Source organism: Vombatus ursinus, unplaced genomic scaffold (genome assembly GCF_900497805.2).
Source record: "Vombatus ursinus unplaced genomic scaffold, bare-nosed wombat genome assembly UNPS02006779.1, whole genome shotgun sequence".
Lineage (NCBI taxonomy): Eukaryota > Metazoa > Chordata > Mammalia > Diprotodontia > Vombatidae > Vombatus > Vombatus ursinus.
The window spans coordinates 6,539,029-6,561,174 of NW_020946557.1; the positions used below are offsets into that span (position 1 = coordinate 6,539,029).

The window sequence follows — 22,146 nt, forward strand, 5'->3', positions numbered from 1 at the left end:
TACTTCTAGACAGAAAGCCCTATAGAGGCAAGGACTTTGATCTATATAAACTTTCTACCTTCCTGAGTTCCAGTTCTGTGTACATAGTAGATGCTAAATGAAAGTTGAAATTTATGGACTTTGTCTTTCAAGAACATACTGATTCATTGATCTTTCAGATATGTTTGTCTTTAAGTAATTTACATTTTTATAAATAATTGTAATTGGCTTATTTCCCTTCAGTTTTGAATGACTTTCATTTTCTTCTGTAATAGCACATTTTATTTTTATTATTATTTTTGAGTATGCATATTCCCCTTTCCTCTCCCACCCCCTCAACCCATTTAACTCAAGGCTTGCTATCTGTCAAAGTTAAGAAAAATCCTTGAAAGTTCCTTGTGGATATGAAATACTCTATTTTTCTCTTTGTCTCTCCAGCACTTAGCACAATGTCTGGCACACTATAAGTGCTTATTAATTACTTAAGGAATTGCATTAATTAAAGCATATGCATTTGTAAACTTAACCTACAGAAAAACTTTGTGATTATATCATTAATTAGTCCTTTCATGTCTGATTAGCCTTCTACAGGCTTTTTATGTTGGCTAAAAATAATGAATACTTTTCTTTTAAAAAAGCACAGTTTAATCACTCCTGGTATAAATTGGCACCAATGAAATTGCCAAGGAGAGTATCAACATCAGATAGTGGATTTACATCTTACAAACAATGGTGCCAGTTTTCAGCCAAGGAAGTCTTCTCCTTTCTTTGCCTACAATATTAAAAGTTTTCTCTCCTTGATCATGATGGGGATGTTCTATTCATTTAAATAAACTGGTAACAAAATAGGATTGACAGGAGCTTTTAACAGTAGCAAAAAGTAATTTGGACCCAAATTTCTGTATTTATTGAACCTTAGAGGACTTTATTGTTGTGGTTTATTTGTTATTTCTCAATTTTCTTTCACACAAAGTAGACTTAATTTAAATTTTATAGTCGTGGAAAGGTAGGGACCAATCTATGATATCACTCGCATAGGAAATTCACTGGTGTGGAAAATCCTCCACCAATTCAGATTGGCCCCTTCTTTGCATCTTTGAACTTTAGAGAGTTGCTTTGAGAGACTAAGTGATTTATTCAAGGTCACATAGTCAATATATGTTAAAAGTGGGACTTAAACCCAGATCTTCCTACCTACAAATTCAGCTCTTCTTCTACTGCACCAGTGGTGTCAAACTCAAATTGAAAATGGGACCACTATTTTGTCCAGCTATATGCCAACAAATTTGACAATCTTAGTGAAATGGATACTTATTTACAAAAATATAAATTGCCCAGATTAACAGAAGAGGAAGTAAAATACTTAAATAACCCCATCTCAGAAAAAGAAATTGAACAAGCCATTGATGAACTCACTAGGAAAAAATCTCCAAGGCCAGATGGATTTACATGCAAATTCTATCAAACATTTAAAAAACAGTTAATTCCAATACTATATAGACTATTTGGTAAAATAGGTGAAGAAGGAATCTTACCAAATTCTTTTTATGATACAAATATGGTACTGATACCTAAACCAGGAAGATTCGAAACAGAGAAAGAAAATTATAGACCAATTTCTCTAATGAATATAGATGCAAAAATTTTAAACAAAATATTAGCAAATAGATTACAGAAACTTATCACAAGAATAATACTCTATGACCAGGTAGGATTTATACCAGGAATGCAGGGCTGGTTCAATATAAGGAAAACTATCAGCATAATTCATCATATCAATACCAAAACTAACAGAAACCACATGATCATCTCAATAGATGCAGAAAAAGCTTTTGACAAAATGCAACACCCATTCCTATTAAAAACACTAGAGAGCATAGTTATAAATGGAGTCTTCCTTAAAATAATAAATAGCATCTATCTAAAACCTTCAGCAAGCATAATATGTAATGGGGACAAGCTAGAAGCATTTCCAATAAGATCGGGGGTGAAACAAGGATGTCCATTATCACTACTGTCATTCAATATTGTACTGGAAACGTTAGCTTTAGCAATAAGAGAAGAAAAAGACATTGAAGGTATTAGAATGGGCAAAGAAGAAACAAAGCTATCACTCTTTGCAGATGACATGATGTTATACTTAGAGAATCCCAGAGAATCAAGTAAAAAACTACTTGAAATAATAAACAACTTTAGCAAAGTTGCAGGCTATAAAATAAACCCACATAAATCATTGGCATTTCTATATATTACCAACAAAGCCCAACAGCAAGAGATAGAAAGAAAAATTCCATTTAAACTTACTGTAGACATTATAAAATATTTAGGAGTCTACCTCCCAAAACAAACCCAGGAACTCTATGAACACAATTACAAAACACTTTTCACGTAAATAAAGTCATATCTAAATAATTGGAAAAACATCAGTTGTTCATGGGTAGGCCTAGCTAATGTAATGAAAATGACAATTCTACCTAAGCTAGTTTACTTATTCAGTACCATACCAATCAAACTACCAAAAAAATATTTTATAGAGTTAGAAAAAATAGTAAAAAGATTCATTTGGAAGAACGAAAGGTCCAGAATATCAAGAGAACTAATGAAAAGAAATGCAGGGAAAGGTAGCCTAGCCATTCCAGATCATCAAAACTGCTTGGTACTGGCTAAGAAATAGGGTGGTGGATCACTGGAATAGGCTAAATATGCAAGACATGGTAGTCAATGACTATAGTAATCTATTATTTGATAAACCCAAAGACCCCAGCTTCTAAGATAAGAACCCACTCTTTGAAAAAAACTGCTGGGAAAACTGGAAAAGAGTATGGCAGACACTAGGCATAGACCAAAGTCTCACATCACATACAAAAATAAAGTCAAAATAGGTACATGATTTAGATATAAAGGATGATACTATAAGCAAACTGGGAGAGCAAGGAAGAGTTTACCTGTCTGATCTGTGGAGAACAGAAGAATTCATGACCAAGCAGGAGATAGAGAACATTACGAAAAGCAAAATAGATGATTTTGATTACATTAAATTGAAAAGTTTTTGCACAAACAAAGCCAATGCAACTAAGATTAGAAGGAAGGTAGGAAATTGGGAAAGAATTTTTACAACCAGTCTCTCTGATAAGGGCCTCATTTCTAAAATATATAGAGAATTAAGTCAAATTTATAAGAATACAAGCCATTCCCCATTTGATAAATGGTCAAAGGATATGAACAGACAAGTTCTCAGATGAAGAAATTAAATCCATCTATAGTCATATGAAAAAAATGCTCTAAATCACTATTGATTAGAGAAATGCAAATCAAAACAACTCTGAGGTACCACATCACACCTATCAGAATGACCAACATGACAAAACAGGAAAATGATGAATGTTGGAGAAGATGTGGGAAAATTGGAACACTAATGCATTGTTGGTGGAGTTGTGAAATGATCCAACCATTTTGTAGAGCAATTTGGAACTATGCCCAAAGGGCTGTAAAAATGTGCATACTCTTTGACCCAGCAATAGCACTTCTAGGGCTATATCCCAAAGAGATCACACAAACAGGAAAAGGACCCACATGTACAAAAATATTCATAGCAGCTCTTTTTGTGGTGGCAAAGAATTGGAAATTGAGAGGATGCCCATCAATTGGGGAATGGCTGAGCAAGTTGTGGTATATGAATGTGATGGAATACTATTGTGCTATAAGAAATGATGAACAGGCTGCCTTCAGAAAAACCTGGAAAGACTTGTATGGTCTGATGTTGAGTGAAGTGAGCAGAACCAAGAGAACGTTGTACACAATAACAACCACGTTGTGTGATGACTAATATTGATAAACTTAACCCTTCCTGGCAATACAAGGATCTAAGACATCTCCAAAGCCTTGTGATGGAAAATGGTATCCACATCCAAAGAAAGAACTATGGAAGTCGAATTGATATTTTTTCTCTTCTGTTGAGTTTTGTTTCCTTTTTCCGATGGTTCTTCCTATTGATTTTAATTTTTACTTACAACATCACTAATGTGAAAATATGTTTAATATGATTGTAAATGTATAGCCTATATCAGATTGTGCGCTGTCTTGGGGAGGGTGGTGGGGAGAAAGGGGGAGAAAAATTTTAAACTTAAAAGTATATGGAGGTGATTATTGATAAATCAAAATAAATTAGTAAAAAATTAAAATTAAAAAAAGGTAAAATTAAAAAAAAAAGAAAATGGAACCACTAAATCAAGTGGCCTGCATGTTGACTTAGAAAATCACATATTGACCTGCATATTGACTTAGAAAACCACATATTAACATGTCTCCATTCTATGATATTTTTATTTATTTTGTTAGATATTGTGGGCCACATATTGACTTAGAAAACACTAATATTAACTACATTATATTATATTTTTGCTCATTTTGTTAAGTACTTCCCAATTATATTTTAATTCAGTTTAGGCCTCATTCAGGAGATTGCTACCAGGCCTCATGTTTGATACATCTGTATACCTTTCATTTGGTCATAGAAACAACTGCTATTAGACCTTACATTTCAGAACTTGAATAATTTTATCTACCATATTAATTTTATACCTAATATTATCTGAAGAAAACCAAACTTTTTACTGTATCTTAAGTCTTGTATTTCATCTTCCACTTTAAATTCATTCTTTTAAAGCGTTTTGTGAGATAGGTGGGAATATAGCCTGTGGTTTCCACCATCAGCTCACAAAGAACTTAAGATCAGAAGACATAGGTTCAAATTTCGTCTCTGCAACTTGGGTTCATACATTTAGAGCTATAAAGGATCTTAAATGTCTTCTAGTGCAAGCCCTTCATTTTATAGATGGGGAAACTGAGACCCAGAGAGCTTAAGTGACTTGCCAAAGATGATAGAGGCAGAAGTGAGCTTTAAAACTCAGGTCCTCTGGTTCCAAATCTGCCTGTCACCTCTTCCGCTGTTTCACCACACATGTATGGCCGTGAGGAAGTCACTTAACTTACTTGGCCTGAATTTCCTCTTCTGTAATATAAGGGGGTTGAACTACATGATTTTAAAGAATCTTTCCAATCCTCAATCCTGTGATGCTCTGAATGAGCAAGGAGCAAAATTATTGCCTTGGTATCTTGACAGCTGGGGGCAGTGAGATGGTGCAGTGGATAGAGCACCAGGCTTGGAGTCAGGGAGATCTGAGTTCAAATATAGCCTCACTTACCAGCTGTGTGACTTTGGGCAAGTCACATAATCCCTATTTGCCTCAGTTCCTCATATGTAAAATGGGGACACATTATGGGGTAAACTACTCCAGCATCTTTGCCAATGTCTAGTCAGACACGATTGAATGGCTAAACAACAAAGTCTTGACAACATAACAGTTTTATCTTCAGTCTTTTATGTACTGACTTTCAGTTTGAAGGTGTATATGATGTTGTTTGCAGAGAGCTCATAGGTAGTTTTAAAAAACTTATTATGAATTGAGAACCTATAATTATACTGATTGTAATTGGTAACACTGACAGGTGAGATCCCAGTACAACAGTGGAATTGTCCAGATTTTTCTGTTATGTTGTCAATTTATAGTATTGCAAAAAGTTTTTGTTGTTAGTGGAGGCTTGGAAGCAATGTGGACATTGGGTGGGTGTATGTATATCTATCTATATATACATATATCTATATATAATGCAGCACAGTATAGTGCAAAGTTAACTGTATAGGGAATCAGATGTCCTGGTTTCTAGTCTTGACTCAATTAAATTCAACAAACATTTATTAAGCCCTTACTATGTACCAGACACTGTGCTAGGCATTGAGGATAGAAAAATAAAAATAAGACTACCTCTATCATCAAGGAGCTTAGACAAATCACTTTATCATTTTGAACCTCACTATATGGTATCAAGGTTTTCCTAATCTTTTTTGTGTCATGGACCCCTTTGGTGAACTAGTGAAACCTATGGACTCCTTCCTCATAATAATGTTCTTAATGCATAGAATAAAATACATGGAATTTCAAAGGAAACCAATTATTGGAACATAATTATCACAATATTTTCAAAAGCAAATTCATGGACCCCAGGTTAAGAACCTCAGGGCCAGACGAATTCTAACTGTGCTCTTAAATGCTGAGATGCTTTGAAGATGGTGCCACTTATACACTGATGGTAAGGCGTGTGCTCCAAAGTGTTTCTTTCCAAAAGGCTGGAATTAATGCATCATTCTCTTATGCCTCTTATGACTAATGGCAAACACTGAAAAAACAGCTAAGTAAGGTTGGTTGGTTCAACTGTGACCACAGAAACACAGTGAAACTTATTGGTGTATGTGGTAATTCCACTCAAAAACCTTAGCCTTATTAGCCCCAAGGTACCACAGATGTGCTAACCAGCTATTGACAATATGAATAAACATATGGGAAATTCCTGAGTTAAAGTTCTGTGCTCTAGCCACCCCATACAGAGAGTGAGGAGAATCTCTTGTATGTCCACTTGTAATTTATTCTCGGGCCTAGATGGTGCTATGCATAGCACCTCAGAGGGTGCTATGCATATAGTAAGCATCCTTCAAGTGCTTGTGGGAAGAAAAAAGGAAAAGTTAGAGGTCCAAGTTAAATACAATTTCTAGGAACTCAAAATTTTCACAGAAAGGTAACTTTTAAAAATGTTTCTGAACGAGTTTTGAAGATCTTTGTTGCTTACAACTATTTATGTAAAAGAAAGTGATTACAGAAATTGTGGCTCTGAATTAATTAACTTACTAGCCTTTCAGCTATTAACCAGTAACACTGATCATGGTACTAAATACAGCTTAATCAGAATTGGTAGGTCACTGACAACAGAAAGTCATTGCTCTCATCTTGGTCACTGTTCTTGAAAATTAATAAGTGGTATCTATCTAGCCATAATGGTAGATTAGGGACTTGAAATTCTCAGACTTACTGAATATTGCTCTCCATATGCTGTATTTTGGCCAAACTGGCCTGCTTAAATGAATGAATGAAAAAAAAAAACCATTTAATTTCATACTATGTGTTAAGTACTGGGGATACTGGTAAAAAATTGAGATAGTCCCTGCTCCCAAGGAGTTCACATCCTAATTTGGAAAAACAGCACAAAAAAGAAAGTTCTGTTGCAGAGTGGATGAAAAGGCCTAATGATCTTTAAGGTATACTGATAACAGATAATATGGTAACACCTCTGGGAGTTCAATGGTCAAACAGAAGGTAAGGCCTAGAGGGCATAGAATAAGGCAAAGTCCCCCACCCAGTCACTGAAAGAAAAAAAAAATTCTGAACTTAACAAACACGAACCAAAATGAGAATTTTCATATACATAGTGGAATGTATCCTTCCATATAAAGAGAGGATTGTACTTGAAATTCTATATCTCCATTTAATACAGGCACTTTTCTTTTTAAGTACATGATAAATTCAACATGTAACTTTCAAAACCGTCTGCTTATAACTTCTTTCTAACCTTCGTTCTCTTTTCATTTCAAAAACATGTTTCAATGGCCCTCTTTTCTTTCTTTTCTTTTTCTATTTTTTTTTCTTTTGGCAGCTTTATCACATTTCCCTCTTGCTACAGAATCCCTCCTCCCATCCCCACCCCTACCTCAACTGAGGAGGAAAAAACCCTTTGTAACAAATCCTCACATTGACTGTGTCTCAGTCTGGCTAGGGAGATGGTAAGGCCTTACAGTTCCTCACACGTGACATTCAGTATTCATCTCCCAGCTTTTGCATGGCTTGTCTGACCCCATGTCTAGAAAGACCTTCTCACCTCTTCCTCTTGGCAAACTTAGCTTCCTTCAAAGCTAAACTTGAAGGCTACCTTCTATAAGAATCCATTGTGATTTCCCCACTTTCTAATGACCTCTGCAAAAATTACTTTGCATACATTGTTATATTAAATTTCTATGTATATATTATGTCCCCCACCCTCCAATAAAATATAAGCTCTTTGAAGACAGAGACTGTTCCACTTTAGTCTTTGATTCCTGACCCTTAGCACAGTGCCTGGCATATAGTAAACACTTTATACATCGTTTTCAAATGCTAAATATTAAATCACATTTAACTTTGACACATATAGGATGATCCAACAAAGAATCCATCTGAGTAAACTCAATAATTTTTCATTTCTAAAAGACAGCTCTCAAAGAGTGAAAACCCACGGAATGTAAATTATAGGGGAAATTTTGAGTAACATCTGTATGTTCTGTTCTTTACACACACACACACACACACACACACACACACACCAGAAACTAATTCACTAAAAAAAAAACAAACATGTCTGAAGCCTTTTTACTTCCATAAGTCCAAGGGCTGAAAGTGTTCACTATAATCACATCAGATATTAGATAAAAACACATTTTTTAAAAGAAGTATCATTTGGCTGCATGTTCCTAAACGTTTACATAAAATATTGCTTTAGATTCATGAGTTCTATAACTTTATATCCCAGAAGTGTGATGAAATCTTTTGTGAATTAGGCCATTTACAATTACACTGCTTTCTCTTTTGCAGGCTAGTGAAAGATGCTCCTTGGGATGAAGTCCCCCTTGCTCACTCTCTGGTTGGTTTTGCCACTGCCTATGACTTCCTGTTCAACTACCTGAGCAAGACCCAACAGGAGAGGTTTCTTGAAGTGATTGCCAATGCCTCAGGATATATGTATGAAACATCGTACCGCCGAGGATGGGGGTTTCAATACCTGCACAATCACCAGCCTACCAATTGTATGGCCCTGTTGACAGGAAGCCTGGTTCTGATGAATCAAGGTGTGTGGTGAATTCAAATAAGGGAATAGATTTATGATGCCTGGATCCATCCTATTTGCCATTTCCTGAGTAGGAACGATTCTGCTTGCTGTATTCTTTATACTACATGTTGGGACTCAGATCCTAACCAAGCTCATGACCTGCGGTCATCATGGGACATGTACTAGCTAATTCAAAAGTTGTATTTTTCTCATTTTTTTTGTTAATTAGACTAACTTTAATCTATTGAATATGGTATTATTGTGATTTCCCTAGGCTACGCAGTCAGAACAAAAAGTAAAGTGAAGATTTGGCAATTATCCAGCGAATTCTGGCAGTGAAGACAGCTGCCTGGGGTTAAAAAGTTCATTTAGAAGTGATTTGAATCGGCTGTCCAGACTACTCAGGCTCAGTAGATGATTATCAGCATAACACTTCATTTTTCCTTTGTAGACATACAACCTGAGCTTAGAGCATGACTGCCAGTCTTTCATTCCCCTTTGTTCTAGGGAGGGCTCATTGAATCAACAAGAAGATCATAGATTTAGAACTGGAAGGGGCCTTAGAGACCGTTGAATCCAACCTCTTTTTATGGATGAGGAAACTAAGTCCCAGAATAGTTAAGTGGTTTGACCATGGTCACACAGCTAGTAAGTATCTGAGGCAGGATTTAAGCTTAGGCCTTCGGGGCAAATCCAGTGCTTGAGATCCATTATGGAGTTTGGTAAATGACTCTCTTTTTGTATCCATTATTATTAAAATAATGAAGTCACAATCATATGAAACTGTTAAAATATTCAAAGAATACTTTGAAAAAAAATCAGTCTGTTAAGATCTTGGATATCCCCATGGATATTAGTCATACTGAGGATTTTATCTCAGTCTACCTTCCCTTTTTGTCCCTTATCTACAGTATGTGCCCTGGGAATGGAAATTAATTTTAATATTCAGGAAATATACAAATAGGAAGGAAGAGCTGCTCTTTCATTTCCTGTCTCTTGATAAATATAATAAATTTCAAGGCCCAGCATAAGAGGAGCAGCATGATTTAGCAAAAAGACCACTGGAATGGAATGCTAGGTTAGGGGGCAGCTGGGTGGCACAGTGTGTAGAGAGCTGGCCCTGGAGTCAGGAAGACCTGAGTTCAAATCCAATCTCAGACACTTGGTACTTATGTGATCCTAGGCAAGTCACAACTCCTGCCTCAGTTTCCTCATCTACAAAATGGAGATGATAAAAGTAGTACCTACCTCCCAGGGTTATTGTGAAGATCAAATGAGATAATAATTACAAAGCACTCAGGACACACAGTAAGCACTGTATAAATGTTAGCTTTTATTTATTATTATTATTAGTCCTCACTCTGGCACTAAGTAGCTGTGCAACCTTAGCTAAGTAACTTCACTTGTCTGACCATCATTTTTCTCCTCAATAGAAAAAATAAGGGTAGATTTAATATTTTTAAAATGCCTTTTGAGGGGCAGCTGCAGCCTTGGAGTTAAGAGAGCCTGAGTTTAAATCTAACCTCAGACACTTGACACTCACTAGCTGTGTGACCCTGAGCAAGTCACTTAACCCCTATTGCCTCACCAAGAAGCAAAAAAAAAAAATGCCTTTTGAATCATTTAAAAAAATCTGTCATCTGGTGTTTTGGTGGATTAACCATGTTATTGCTTACAAAATACAAACTGTTTGCTGAATTGCCATCAGTATGTAATGCAGATATAACTCTAGATGTTCATATGGAGAATTGTCAAGCATAACTCTTTTGGACATTTTGATTTATGTGTGCTTTTTCCTCTCCCCTACTAGATTATTAGGTTCTTCAGGGCATAAGGCATACAATATACTAATACATCGAGAATAGCACTGTAGTTCCTGAATATGGTACCTACTGCAATAGGAGAAACTGAGGGCAAGGTCAGAAGTCATCACCCCCTCCAAAAAGAAAAGGCATTGAGAATCAATATGAACTGGAAGAAATTAGCTAAATGTAGAAGTGACCCAGCCTAAATAATGGAGTATAGAAGGATTGCTTCTGAGACTAGGGCCTCCCCAAATCTCAGGAGTATAGGATATGTCCTAAATCTCCATCAGGAAGATGGGGGTATCGACCTAATCTCATCAAGGAATAGAATGCCTCCCAATCAAGTAAGCATTTATTAACCACCTACTCTGTGCTAGGCACCGTGCTAGGTACTGGGAATAGAAATGCAAAGAATAAAACAATTGCTACTCTCAAGAAGCTTACATTCTAAATCTCACCAAGCTAAGGTAATTAACTATAATCTTTGAAATTGTTATGTGTGAAAATATATCTTAAAAATCATAATATATGAAAATTTTTACTAGAAGAGTTGGTAGCTTATGTGGAGCCCAGAAAAATAAGTAAGACATTTTGTTTGTCACCACCATTGTCCAAACAGGAAGGTAAAGTTTTCACCACTGCTATCTTTTTGAAGGTAGAAACTTTAAAAAACATGAGATTTTCAGAAATAATGAACAGATGAAGAGACAATGGTTTCTGAGAAAGGAATTTGGATTTCTAGACCATAGTTTAAATATAAGTATAGCAGACTTGAACACGCAAAGAGGGCACCTAACAAAGGCTGGTTAAAAATACAATTTCCTTGGAGTCTTATGAATCTGATCACATTGAGATCTCCGCTGAAAAAGGAGGAAGCAAACCAGCCACATATACGTGCTAATCCCTATATTAAGGAGAATATAGTAGGTATGATAGAAGAAGAAAAATAGTACTGAGTTCACAGTATCCAAGAAGAGATCCAGCAGTGAAACTCATAGCCTAAATTGCTTGTATGCAAATGAACTAAGGATGTGTAATAAAGGGAAGTAGAGAACCTAATTAATCTCTGAGGTATCACTGAGAGTTGGACTAATAGAATTCGTAATTGGAATATGAATGTGTGTGTGTGTCCAGACGGTATTTCATCAGTATGAAAAACTTTCAGGGAGGAAACCCTCTCTATCTATGCAGTCCAATGCTCTGGAGAGGTTGGGATGGGAGAGGAAGTAGAACTGAGAAATTATGTGGTTTACCCAGAGTCAAACAGCCTACATGTACCAGAGATGGGACTTGAACCTTCTTTCTGCCACTGTCTTTCCTCCTGACTCTGAGGCAGGTACTCTCTTCTCCATGCTATCTTTCCTCTGTAGATATATACATTAATCAAAATGAATAAAATAGATAAGGGGGTAGAGTAGCATTTTATGTTAAGAAAGTACATATATTCATTCATATGGGAAGATCCAAGAAGGGATAAAGCATGATGAAAAAACATTTGTGTGAAGAGCAAGAGAAAGACAGAATATCATTATAGTGAGAATATACAATGGAGCACCTAGAGAAAAGGAGGACATAGATGAAGTAACTGGTACACAAATCCAAACCTGTCCAAGAGACATGATATTGTGGGGATGTGGAATTTAAATTATCTAAATTGGAACTTGCCTTTAATGGTAATTTCATTCTGCACTAAAGTAGAAAAAGCAACAAGGGGGAATGGCTGTCATGGATCTGATTCTGATCAACAAACAGGAACCAGTTGATCTGCTGGGAATAATCTAACTGAACCTTGAGTGGAAAGGGATTACTTCATCTCAAACTTGTGATAGAGATGGGGATAGCCTGACCTACACCTTGGTATTAGGAACAACAGATTTCAGAAGGCTCATATAAAAGACAGGTAGAATCCCATTTCAAAAACCCAAATTTAGGTTCTATATTATCATAGTGAAGTCCTTCCTTTGATACTTTGATATCTTTCTACCTTAGTCTATGAATCCAGGATTTCTTTGATAGAAATACTCTCCCTGGCTGGGAAGATTGCAACTCCTCCATGCTTCCTCATCTTTTTATCTATGTCCTATAAATCTTCCACAAGGAGGCACACTCAGTATGCTGGGGGACATCCTCTTGATCTCTTGACATTGTTTGGATGCCTGTGGAACATACCATCTGTCTTATCAATTTCCTTACTCTCATCATATGACAAGTCTCTCTCCTTTTTCAGTTATATATCACTCTGATGACATCCTTTAACATTTCTCCTACATAGATCTTTGTTGTTAATATGTTGCATCTGTATTATACTAGCTATATACCTCGCCATTTCCATTGGCAAAGCCAGTGGACTATGTCATTAAGCTTACAAAACAAACAATACGATTGATTTTTGTATGATATGGTAAAAAAGAAAAAGAGGGGGTGGTATTTTCAGTTGCTGTTACTAATTTAGTGAAATTTAGTGCAATAATTGCTCAATATATAATTATTCTCTCATAAACATAAAGCCATATACTGCTCATGACCATATTTTATCAGTAGAAATACTAGTATTCTCAATTAAAGTCTTTCTGGGATGTCATATTATGATGTAGAGGTGACCTTGGTTTCTTGAAGGCTATGCACCAGAGTACAAGCTCTGACTTCTGCTAAGCTGGGAAGACTTCAGGTTGTTCTTGTTTCTTGTTGTTGTTTTGAAGAGGACCAGTGACATCACAAGTGATGTCCTGACTCAGGTATGGGCCTGATAAAAGAGTGTACGTATATAGACAAAGAACCAACCTAAGTTCAGAGAGATTTCTCACTGGGTTGGCCACCAGTCAGTGAGCTTATTCTAGCTACACGTTGGCTTTCAACAGCTCATGTTGTCTATCAGTTAAGGTACAGAGGGATTGTGAAAGAAGTCCCCAAACTGAATCACAGATTCTAAGAGTTAGAAGGGACTTCAGGAAACAACTGATACAATCCGTAAATGAAAGAAATCTTCACTATAACATGGCCGACAAGTGGCAGTTTGGTCTCTGCTTGTCACTGACAGAACCACAGAAATCTTCAAGAAAGTTTCAGTTTCCCGATTATTCCTCATAAATATTTGTTGTTATAAATTATAAAATCCTACTTAAATTCTCAGAAATTCAAAAAACAGTGAGGAATATTTATGGTACTGTGGGAATGGTGTTAGAACTTTGCTTTGCATCCCTAGTGCTAAACAGAATGTCTGTCGTATAGTAAGTGTTTAAATGCTTGTTACCTGACTCAGTTGGCATAAGAAATTTACAACATGCAAATAGCATAGATCAGTCCATTTGACTCATTTAGCAGAAGCAATCATTTTTTCCCCACTCAATGTCTTAAATATGTTTTTTCTGTTGTTGTTATTTTTTTCTTTGCTAACTAATTATCATTGCTATGTATTTTTCTGGTTTAGGTTATCTTCAGGAAGCCTATTTGTGGACCAAACAAGTTTTAGCCATCATGGAGAAGTCTATGGTCTTACTCAGAGAAGTCACAGATGGCTCCCTCTATGAAGGAGTCGCCTATGGCAGCTACACCACCAGGTCCCTCTTTCAGTATATGTTCCTGGTACAGAGACATTTTGATATCAACCACTTCAGTCACCCTTGGCTTAAGCAACACTTTGCATTCATGTACAGAACAGTTCTTCCAGGTGAGTTTCACAGAAGAGGTAAAGAATTGGGAATGATTATGACTGTTAGCTAAAAGATTCAATTTTTTCTCCATTAAAACACATATTCTTTACTTACATATACTGGGGAAGGATGAAGCCCTTGGATTATGGACACATACTTATCCAGAATATTTGTCTTCTCCAGCAAAAGCAGTACATTCAAGAATAAATGCACTTTATACATAAGCACATTATGTTTTTAAGTTGATGTGGGGGATTATGACAAGTACAAAATTGCAATAATGGTATGAACTTTCAAAGCACAGATTAAAAAAAAGGTTAAAAGGCAAGTTTTTAAAAAAAAAAAAAGAAATTTAACCAAGAAAAACTCTTCTCTGTGTGTACACTATCTTGGTTTTCTGTACCAAGGTAATTTTTATCTATATATGAGAGACAAGCACTTATACTGATGGTTTGTTTTCTCTTAGAAATGCCTAGATTTGCAATTCAAAGGAAAGACTCCAACTGCATTTAGAAGTAGGATCCATGGGATCAGGGCAGAAAGCTAAAGAACACATATCAGTGAGCATAGTTCTTCCTTCTAGGTTCTGGTTGCTGACTGGTCAATTTTTGTATGGAGATAGTTTTTTAAGATCATATCTTTGAAAAATATAACGCTTGATGAAAGTCTGTCAGTCAGTTGTTTCATTTTATCATTTAGGAGAATTAAGCTGTTTAGTGACAGTATAATTTTAGTGGGTGATTACAAGGTACAGAAGAAGACCCATGTCAAAATCCCTTGCTTTGGTCAATTTTAGTGACAGGACAATAACAATAGACATTTACATGGCACTTCAAAGTTTGTCAGGCACTTTTCAATACATTATCATATTAAAGCCTTACAACAATACTGTGTGGTAGATATTGTTACTCCCATTTTACAGATGAGGAAGTGAAGCACAGAGAAATGAAGTAGATTCACATTTCCTGTTTCTGACTTCACCTGTGCTAGTTATCCACTCTTTAGAGAATGGCAAACAAGCACAATCATCAGTTAACATCTTGCCAAAGGATATGTAGATTGACTTGGTAGCAGTTTAAAAAAAAAAAACTCCAAACCCTTAATTTCTTAACTTCTAATAAAGTAGATAAGTTCCTGGGCTTTCTGTAAACAAAATATTTACAGAGCATTCATGTAGCCATGTCAACAAATAGAACCTGTGTATATGTTTCATAAAGGTAATTTCATAAATCTTTTTTAGATTAATGTGACTCCCAGAGAATTAAATACATAAATGCAGTGGGAAATATTTATTTTCTATATACAAATTTTTAAAATATTTATTGATTTGTCCTTTCAATCTTTCCCTCCCCACTCCTTCAGGTTTTCAAAGAACGGTGGCAATTGCAGACTCAAATTACAACTGGTTTTATGGGCCAGAAAGTCAGTTGGTGTTTCTAGATAAATTTGTCATGCGTAATGGCAGTGGCAATTGGCTGGCAGATCAGATTCGACAGAACCGAGTAATAGAAGGTCCAGGAACAGCATCCAAAGGGCAGCGCTGGTGTACTTTGCACACTGAATTTCTCTGGTATGACACACTGAATTGTCTTCAAAGAGATATGGTTTTGGCAATCAATCAGTCAATCAATAAACATTAAGTGCCTACAATATGCCAGGCACTTTGCTGAAAGCTGGGGACACAAAAGAGGCAAAAGAACAGTCCCTGCCTTCAAGGAGCTTACAGTCTAATGGGGGAAACAGCATGCAAACAAGTATATACAAAGCAAGCTATATAAATAAATAGGAAATAAGCAAGATAAAATAGAAAATAACTAAGAGAGAGAAGGCACTGGAATTATATTTTTATATAATATGCAAGCTACATTAAAAAACTAATCTAAAACTTACTGATATCTCCATGTTTCACAGCATATGCAGCATCAGCATGATTTATATCATATGGTGCCCTATCTTCAAATAGTTCTAATTTTTGTGTTAAAAGCCCTTTCAAGTTTGCTTTACTGTCTTCTGGGGGAGGAGATCTTTCCCTAGTTCACGTTATCATAGAGCAAAACATACTCTTATGATTTATATCAGTTTGGATAAGAGTACAAAAGGGAAGAAATAAGCTTTGAGCTGGAGGTATTTTTGTTGCTATAATATCACAAAATTCAATCAATAACATGTTTTGACAAATGGAATATGAGAGTTTTGTAACTCTGAAGAACTTATTTCTAAGCATGTTTTTAGGGTTAAAAAGTATACAACAATGTTACTTTGATATAAGAGCCATTCATCATTGATTTGTCTTAATTTCAGAAAATAATCTTTTAAGCTTCCAGGGGAAACATTACATCACCATGTGTTTTATGTATTGCCAAGTACATTGTTGTCAACCAATACTTTAGAATAAAAAGTACAAAGGATTGGTTAATCATCAACCCATTACATCTTTTCCATCATTTGGATAGTGAGCTTCTCATGGTTTGATTCTTTCACTTTATCAGAATTTCACAAATGCATTAAGCCATTAATGAGAAAAATAAAAAGGTTAGTGCTACTGTTATTTGGTTTACATTTTTCAATGTTAATTTGCAATTATAAGAAAATTCTTGAGATTCATAGGTAGTTCATTAAATTGTTTGATAGTGTCTCCCATTTACTGAAGTTGTAAGGTCTAATCAAGGAGGATTTGAAATGGGGAAATATGGGGAAATAGATCAATGATAACTATTAGCCATTTCCCTCCACGTGAATTCCAGGGGCATGAGAAACATACAAGAAGCTGGAAGAAAGTCTTTATTTTTGGCTAGTTTTGGCTGATGCTGTGAATTCGCATTGATTCAGCATACACAGCGTCCTGGATGCTTGACAAACTATATGGAAAGACTGAGCTCTTGTTGTTTTGAAACTCAGAAATCCCAAAATAACAAACAAGTCCAGAATCAAATAAGCATAAAACCACCTCCACCCAAAGTTGCTCCATCTTAGAGGGAAAAATAAAAGCAGCTGATGATATGTCTCAGCCCTTCTTCCCTGGGGCAACAAATCACATGAACCTCATTCATGCCTGCCCATCCATAGGTACTCTGAGCAGAAGTTAGCAAGTATTTGTGAACGCATAAAAAGCAATGTGGTGCAATGGAAAGAAAGCTAAATTTATAGTCAAGGGATTTGGGTTTTGAATCCTAGCTATGCACTTTACTCCCTGTAACCATGTCATTTAAGTTCCCTAGGCCTCAATGTCCTCCATTTGTAAAATGAGAGAGTGGAACTAGATGGCCTTGAAAGTCCCTTCCAGACCAAATCTATGATCCTAAGAAGCTTTTTTTCCCAACCATGTAATAACTTGAAACTATTTACATGCAGTTTAAATGGATCATAGGAGATTAGGGCTGGAGGAGACATTGGAGGCCACTCATTTTATATAAAAGGAAACGGAAGCCCAGAGAAATGAAGCGATTTGCCCAGTGTCACACAGGTAATAAGTGGCAGAATTGGGACCATAGTGCAGGTCTCCTAATTTGCAAGGCAGTGCTCATTCTTCTTTAACATGTTGCTTCCTCTGGGGCTTTAGATTCAGACTAAGGAGTGGAATCTGAAAAAAAAAATCTAAAAAGTATAAGTAGTATAAATCTAAAACTTATAAGTCCCTGAAATTTCATCTTTGTATAGTGTACTTTGGCCATTTAGCGACACACTTTCTTCCTAAGTTCTACTTTTGTTTTGAGCTTTGAGAAAGAAAAAAAAATCAGACAAGACAGAAGTATGATGGAACCTCATTGTGATATTATTTCTTATAATTCAGGTGCTAATAGTTTCTAGCATTTCCACCAAACTACAAACCCCTAACTAAAGGTCTAGGGAATATACTCAGACCCAGAAGCTCTGACTGGGCTTAGTGTTAGTAGCAGCTGTCAAGTTTCTGAGAAAGAAGTTGAGATTTGCTTGACTCTCTTGCTGCCTGTGTGGCCTTAGGATTGCTATAGGATCCCCAAAGAATTCTGGGCTTCTATCAGTTTGGCAGCTGCTATGGTATCCCCCAAAAGACTGTCGTGGCTTACTGTACTGTGGTGTTCCTAGAGCTATGCCCAGGACAATGAAGGGCACATTTTATCGGTATATTGTTCTCTCAAATAATTGCATACTTATTTTATATTTGTATGTTATTCTCTACTTGGTGCATGTGCTCTGATGTGTCATCAGTTTGACTTTAAATTGATGCTTATCTTTTTTAAATATTCATTTTATAGGTATGAAGCCAGCTTGGGTTCTGTACCTCCCCCGGATTATGGAATCCCTACACTTCATTATTTTGAGGACTGGGGTGTTGTGACTTACGGAAGTGCCCTGCCTGCAGAGATCAATAGACCTTTCCTTTCCTTCAAGTCAGGAAAACTTGGGGGACGTGCAATCTATGACATTGTCCATAGAAACAAGTACAAAGAGTGGATCAAAGGATGGAGGAATTTTAATGCTGGCCACGAGCATCCTGACCAAAACTCATTTACCTTTGCTCCCAATGGAGTGCCTTTCATCACAGAGGCTCTCTATGGGCCAAAGTACACCTTCTTCAACAATGTGCTAATGTTTTCCCCAGGCGTATCAAAGAGCTGCTTCTCTCCCTGGGAGGGTCAGGTCACAGAAGACTGTTCGTCAAAGTGGTCAAAGTACAAACATGACTTAGCTGCACACTGTCAAGGGAGAGTGGTTGCTGCTCTGGAGAAGGAGGGAGTGGTTTTTATACGAGGCGAAGGAGTTGGAGCCTACAACCCTCAGCTAAGGCTGAAGAATTTCCAGAGGAACCTAATTCTCTTGCACCCTCAGCTCCTCCTCCTTGTGGACCAAATCCACCTGGAAGAGGATAGTCCTCTAGAGGCAGCAGCCAGCTTTTTTCACAATGTGGATGTTCCTTTTGAGGAGACTGTGGTGGATGGTGTACATGGGGCTTCCATTAAGCAGCGAGATGGTACGTATAAAATGTATTGGATGGATGATACTGGCTATAGCGAGAAAGCAACAATTGCTTCAGTGACGTACCCCCGAGGATATCCATACAATGGAACGAACTATGTGAATGTCACCACACACCTCCGTAGTCCCATCACCAGGATAGCCTACCTTTTCATAGGACCTTCTGTAGATGTTCAAAGCTTCAATATCCATGGGGATGCTCAACAACTGGATGTATTTATTGCCACTAGTGACCATGCTTATGCAGTATACCTTTGGACAGGTGAGGCCGCTGGACAAACACCCTTTGCACATGTCGTTGCAGATCGCCAAAAGATTCTGTTTGATCAGTCTGCCGTCATTAAGAGCTCTCCTGTGTCTGAGGTGAAGGACTATGCTGGAATTGTAGAACACAGTCTTCAGCATTTCAAGCCAGTTTTCCAGCGGCTAGAGAAGCAGATCCTGTCCCGTGTCCGTAACACAGCTAGCTTTCGAAAGACTGCTGAGCGCCTGCTGAGATTTTCAGATAAGAGACAGACGGAGGAAGCCATTGATAGGATATTTGCAATCTCTCAGCAGCAGCAGCAGAGAAAGCAGCAGCTACAAGGCAAGGCAAAGAAGAACCGAAGGACAGGCAGGCGCTACAAATTCATTGATGCCGTCCCTGACATTTTTGCACAGATTGAAGTAAATGAGAAAAAGATCCGACAGAAAGCTCAGATTTTGGCACAGAAAGAATTGCCTATAGATGAAGATGAAGAAATGAAAGACCTTTTAGATTTTGCTGATGTCTCCTATGTGAAACATAAAATTGGGGTACCATTTAGAGGCCAGTTTGGGCAGGCCCAGATGATGACAACTGCCCGAAGTAGGGCCACCTTAATATCTGCTTCCTATACCAGGCTTTTCCTCATCCTGAACATTGCTATTTTCTTTGTCATGCTGGCAATGCAACTGACTTACTTTCAGAGGGCCCAGAGCCTGCATGGTCAAAGATGTGTCTATGCAATCCTTCTGGTTGATAGCTGCATCTTACTGTGGTTGTACTCTTCCTGTTCTCAGTCTCAGTGCTAGCCATGCTACTATGAACTGCCCTGCCATTCTATGATCCCTGGAATCTATGCAAAATTTAAAAACCCCTAAAAGGGTGCTAATTTTTTGGTGGTTTTAGTCTTCTCAAATGCATTCCAGGAAATCTGAGAACAGGAGAAAGAGAAGGATCTTTTCAGGAAGAGGGGAGAGACACACACACACACACACACACACACAATAAGGCTAGGGCAGGCTTCTTTCAGAAAACAAAGACTCACTTGATAGTCCCCTAGCATCTGGAAAAGTATTTTGCTTTGCTAATGACAATAGTCAAAGCATGATTACTTTTAGCTGAAACAAAATGTTCAAAATTCAGCAATTATCATACTTTTCTTAACCATGGCATAAAAAAGAGGGAGAGGACTGATTTTTAGAATTGGGTTTGTATTGTGAACTTGATGTTCAGCTCAGACATTGTTCCATGACTACCAGAGAATTTTTAAATCTTGAAATACAATATGTGTTGCAGTACAAAATTCTTTTCCCTAGAGATAGTCTCAATAGTGTTTTAATTAGGTCACTTTATTGGATCATACCTTTAAAGCTGGAAGAGGCCATATAGTCCAAATTCCTTCCTTTTTGCAGATGAGGAAACCAAGGCCCAGAGGAAGAAAATGACATGTCCACGGTCACATAGGAAGTTAGTGGCAGGGCTGGAATTCAAACTCAGGTTTTCTGATTCAGAATCCAATACTCTTTCCACCACACCCACTTTAACCAATATTAGTAAGTGCTTATGATGTGTAAGGCACTGTGACTGGGAGAACAAAAAGAAAAACAAAACAGTCTCTGCTTTCAATTAGGTCATATTCCACAGGGGATTCAATACATAAATGTATATGTATATACACATATATACATATGCATACATATATATGCTATTTATGCATGTATGTATACATGTGTAAGACTATACACACAAATAAGTAAATACAAATTAACCCAAATGGGTTAACATTCAAATGTGCAAAAGAGAAAGTGCCAAGGTACTATGAAAAACTTAGAATATTTTTCCTCCCAGGGAGCAAAAAAAATTTCCTGACAGTATAAATCTACACATTCTTATACACACAGAAACCCACACACACACACACACAAACCTACCTGACAAATATTTTCCAAACTTCTAAGTGTAGTTTGAGATAAATTCTCTTATCTGATTCACCATCAGGATAGGAGGTTTAATTATGACTGAAAGTTAAGTTTGATCCTGCTATACTTTGTATGGGAAAAAAAAGCTACCAGCTAAAAGGATAAATAATTAGAAAGGTCATTTGTGCGACTTAGAGGTAGATTTCCACACCAAAGAAGATGAGAAGCAAAATATTATATATGATGGTTATGTTTCTAATAAGGGAAGAAATGCTTTCCTTCAAGTTTATTTTGCTAAATAAACAGATGGTTATTGTCTCAATTTTTATAGTTTTGTCTTTATTATGTAGAAACATCATGTAGGATATCCAACTTTTTCGCCCCATTCTTCAAAAACTTGTGTTTCCCTGCAATTACATTTACAGATAGGTCCCAATTAGTGCAAATGGTGAATCCCAAGCAGTAGATTAATGTGGTCAGAGTCACACTATCTGGAGTTATAATTTTGTAAAAGGTGGCAATTGGGACCAGCCTAGTGGAAATAAATAGTGCAAATTCAAATAATTCAACTACTTAACAGGAGCCAATATTGGTACTAATTGGGATCTGGAAGTAATTAAAGGACTAAGATTTCATTTAATATGGCTATGCAGAATCAAACCAAATTTTCTATTTCCTTTTGACACAAATATTCAGAATTGTAATCTTTGACCCATACATGAACTTCAAGGAATACAACTGGTTGATAAGTAATGTCAAACATTAAAAGTAATGTGAAATGTAAAGACGCAATGAAACATTGGCACTATTATCTGAGGGGAAAGGTAGGCTTAATTGCTTGT

The 22,146-nt window shown here is 36.7% G+C and overlaps 1 protein-coding gene across 5 annotated transcripts in view; it reads left to right on the top strand.

Annotated features, from left to right (window-relative positions):
• DSE (dermatan sulfate epimerase) overlaps window positions 1–21,626 on the top strand; it is a 98,408-nt gene extending 76,782 nt beyond the window's left edge. For all 5 annotated transcript variants that reach the window (XM_027848518.1, XM_027848517.1, XM_027848521.1 and 2 more), the window contains 4 exons: window positions 8,496–8,749; window positions 13,963–14,202; window positions 15,548–15,755; window positions 18,421–21,626. In XM_027848518.1, the coding sequence (XP_027704319.1) occupies window positions 8,496–8,749; window positions 13,963–14,202; window positions 15,548–15,755; window positions 18,421–20,194 (2,476 nt within the window). In that variant the 3' untranslated portion in view covers window positions 20,195–21,626. The remainder of the gene's footprint in view (window positions 1–8,495; window positions 8,750–13,962; window positions 14,203–15,547; window positions 15,756–18,420) is intronic.
• Window positions 21,627–22,146: the final 520 nt, after the last annotated feature.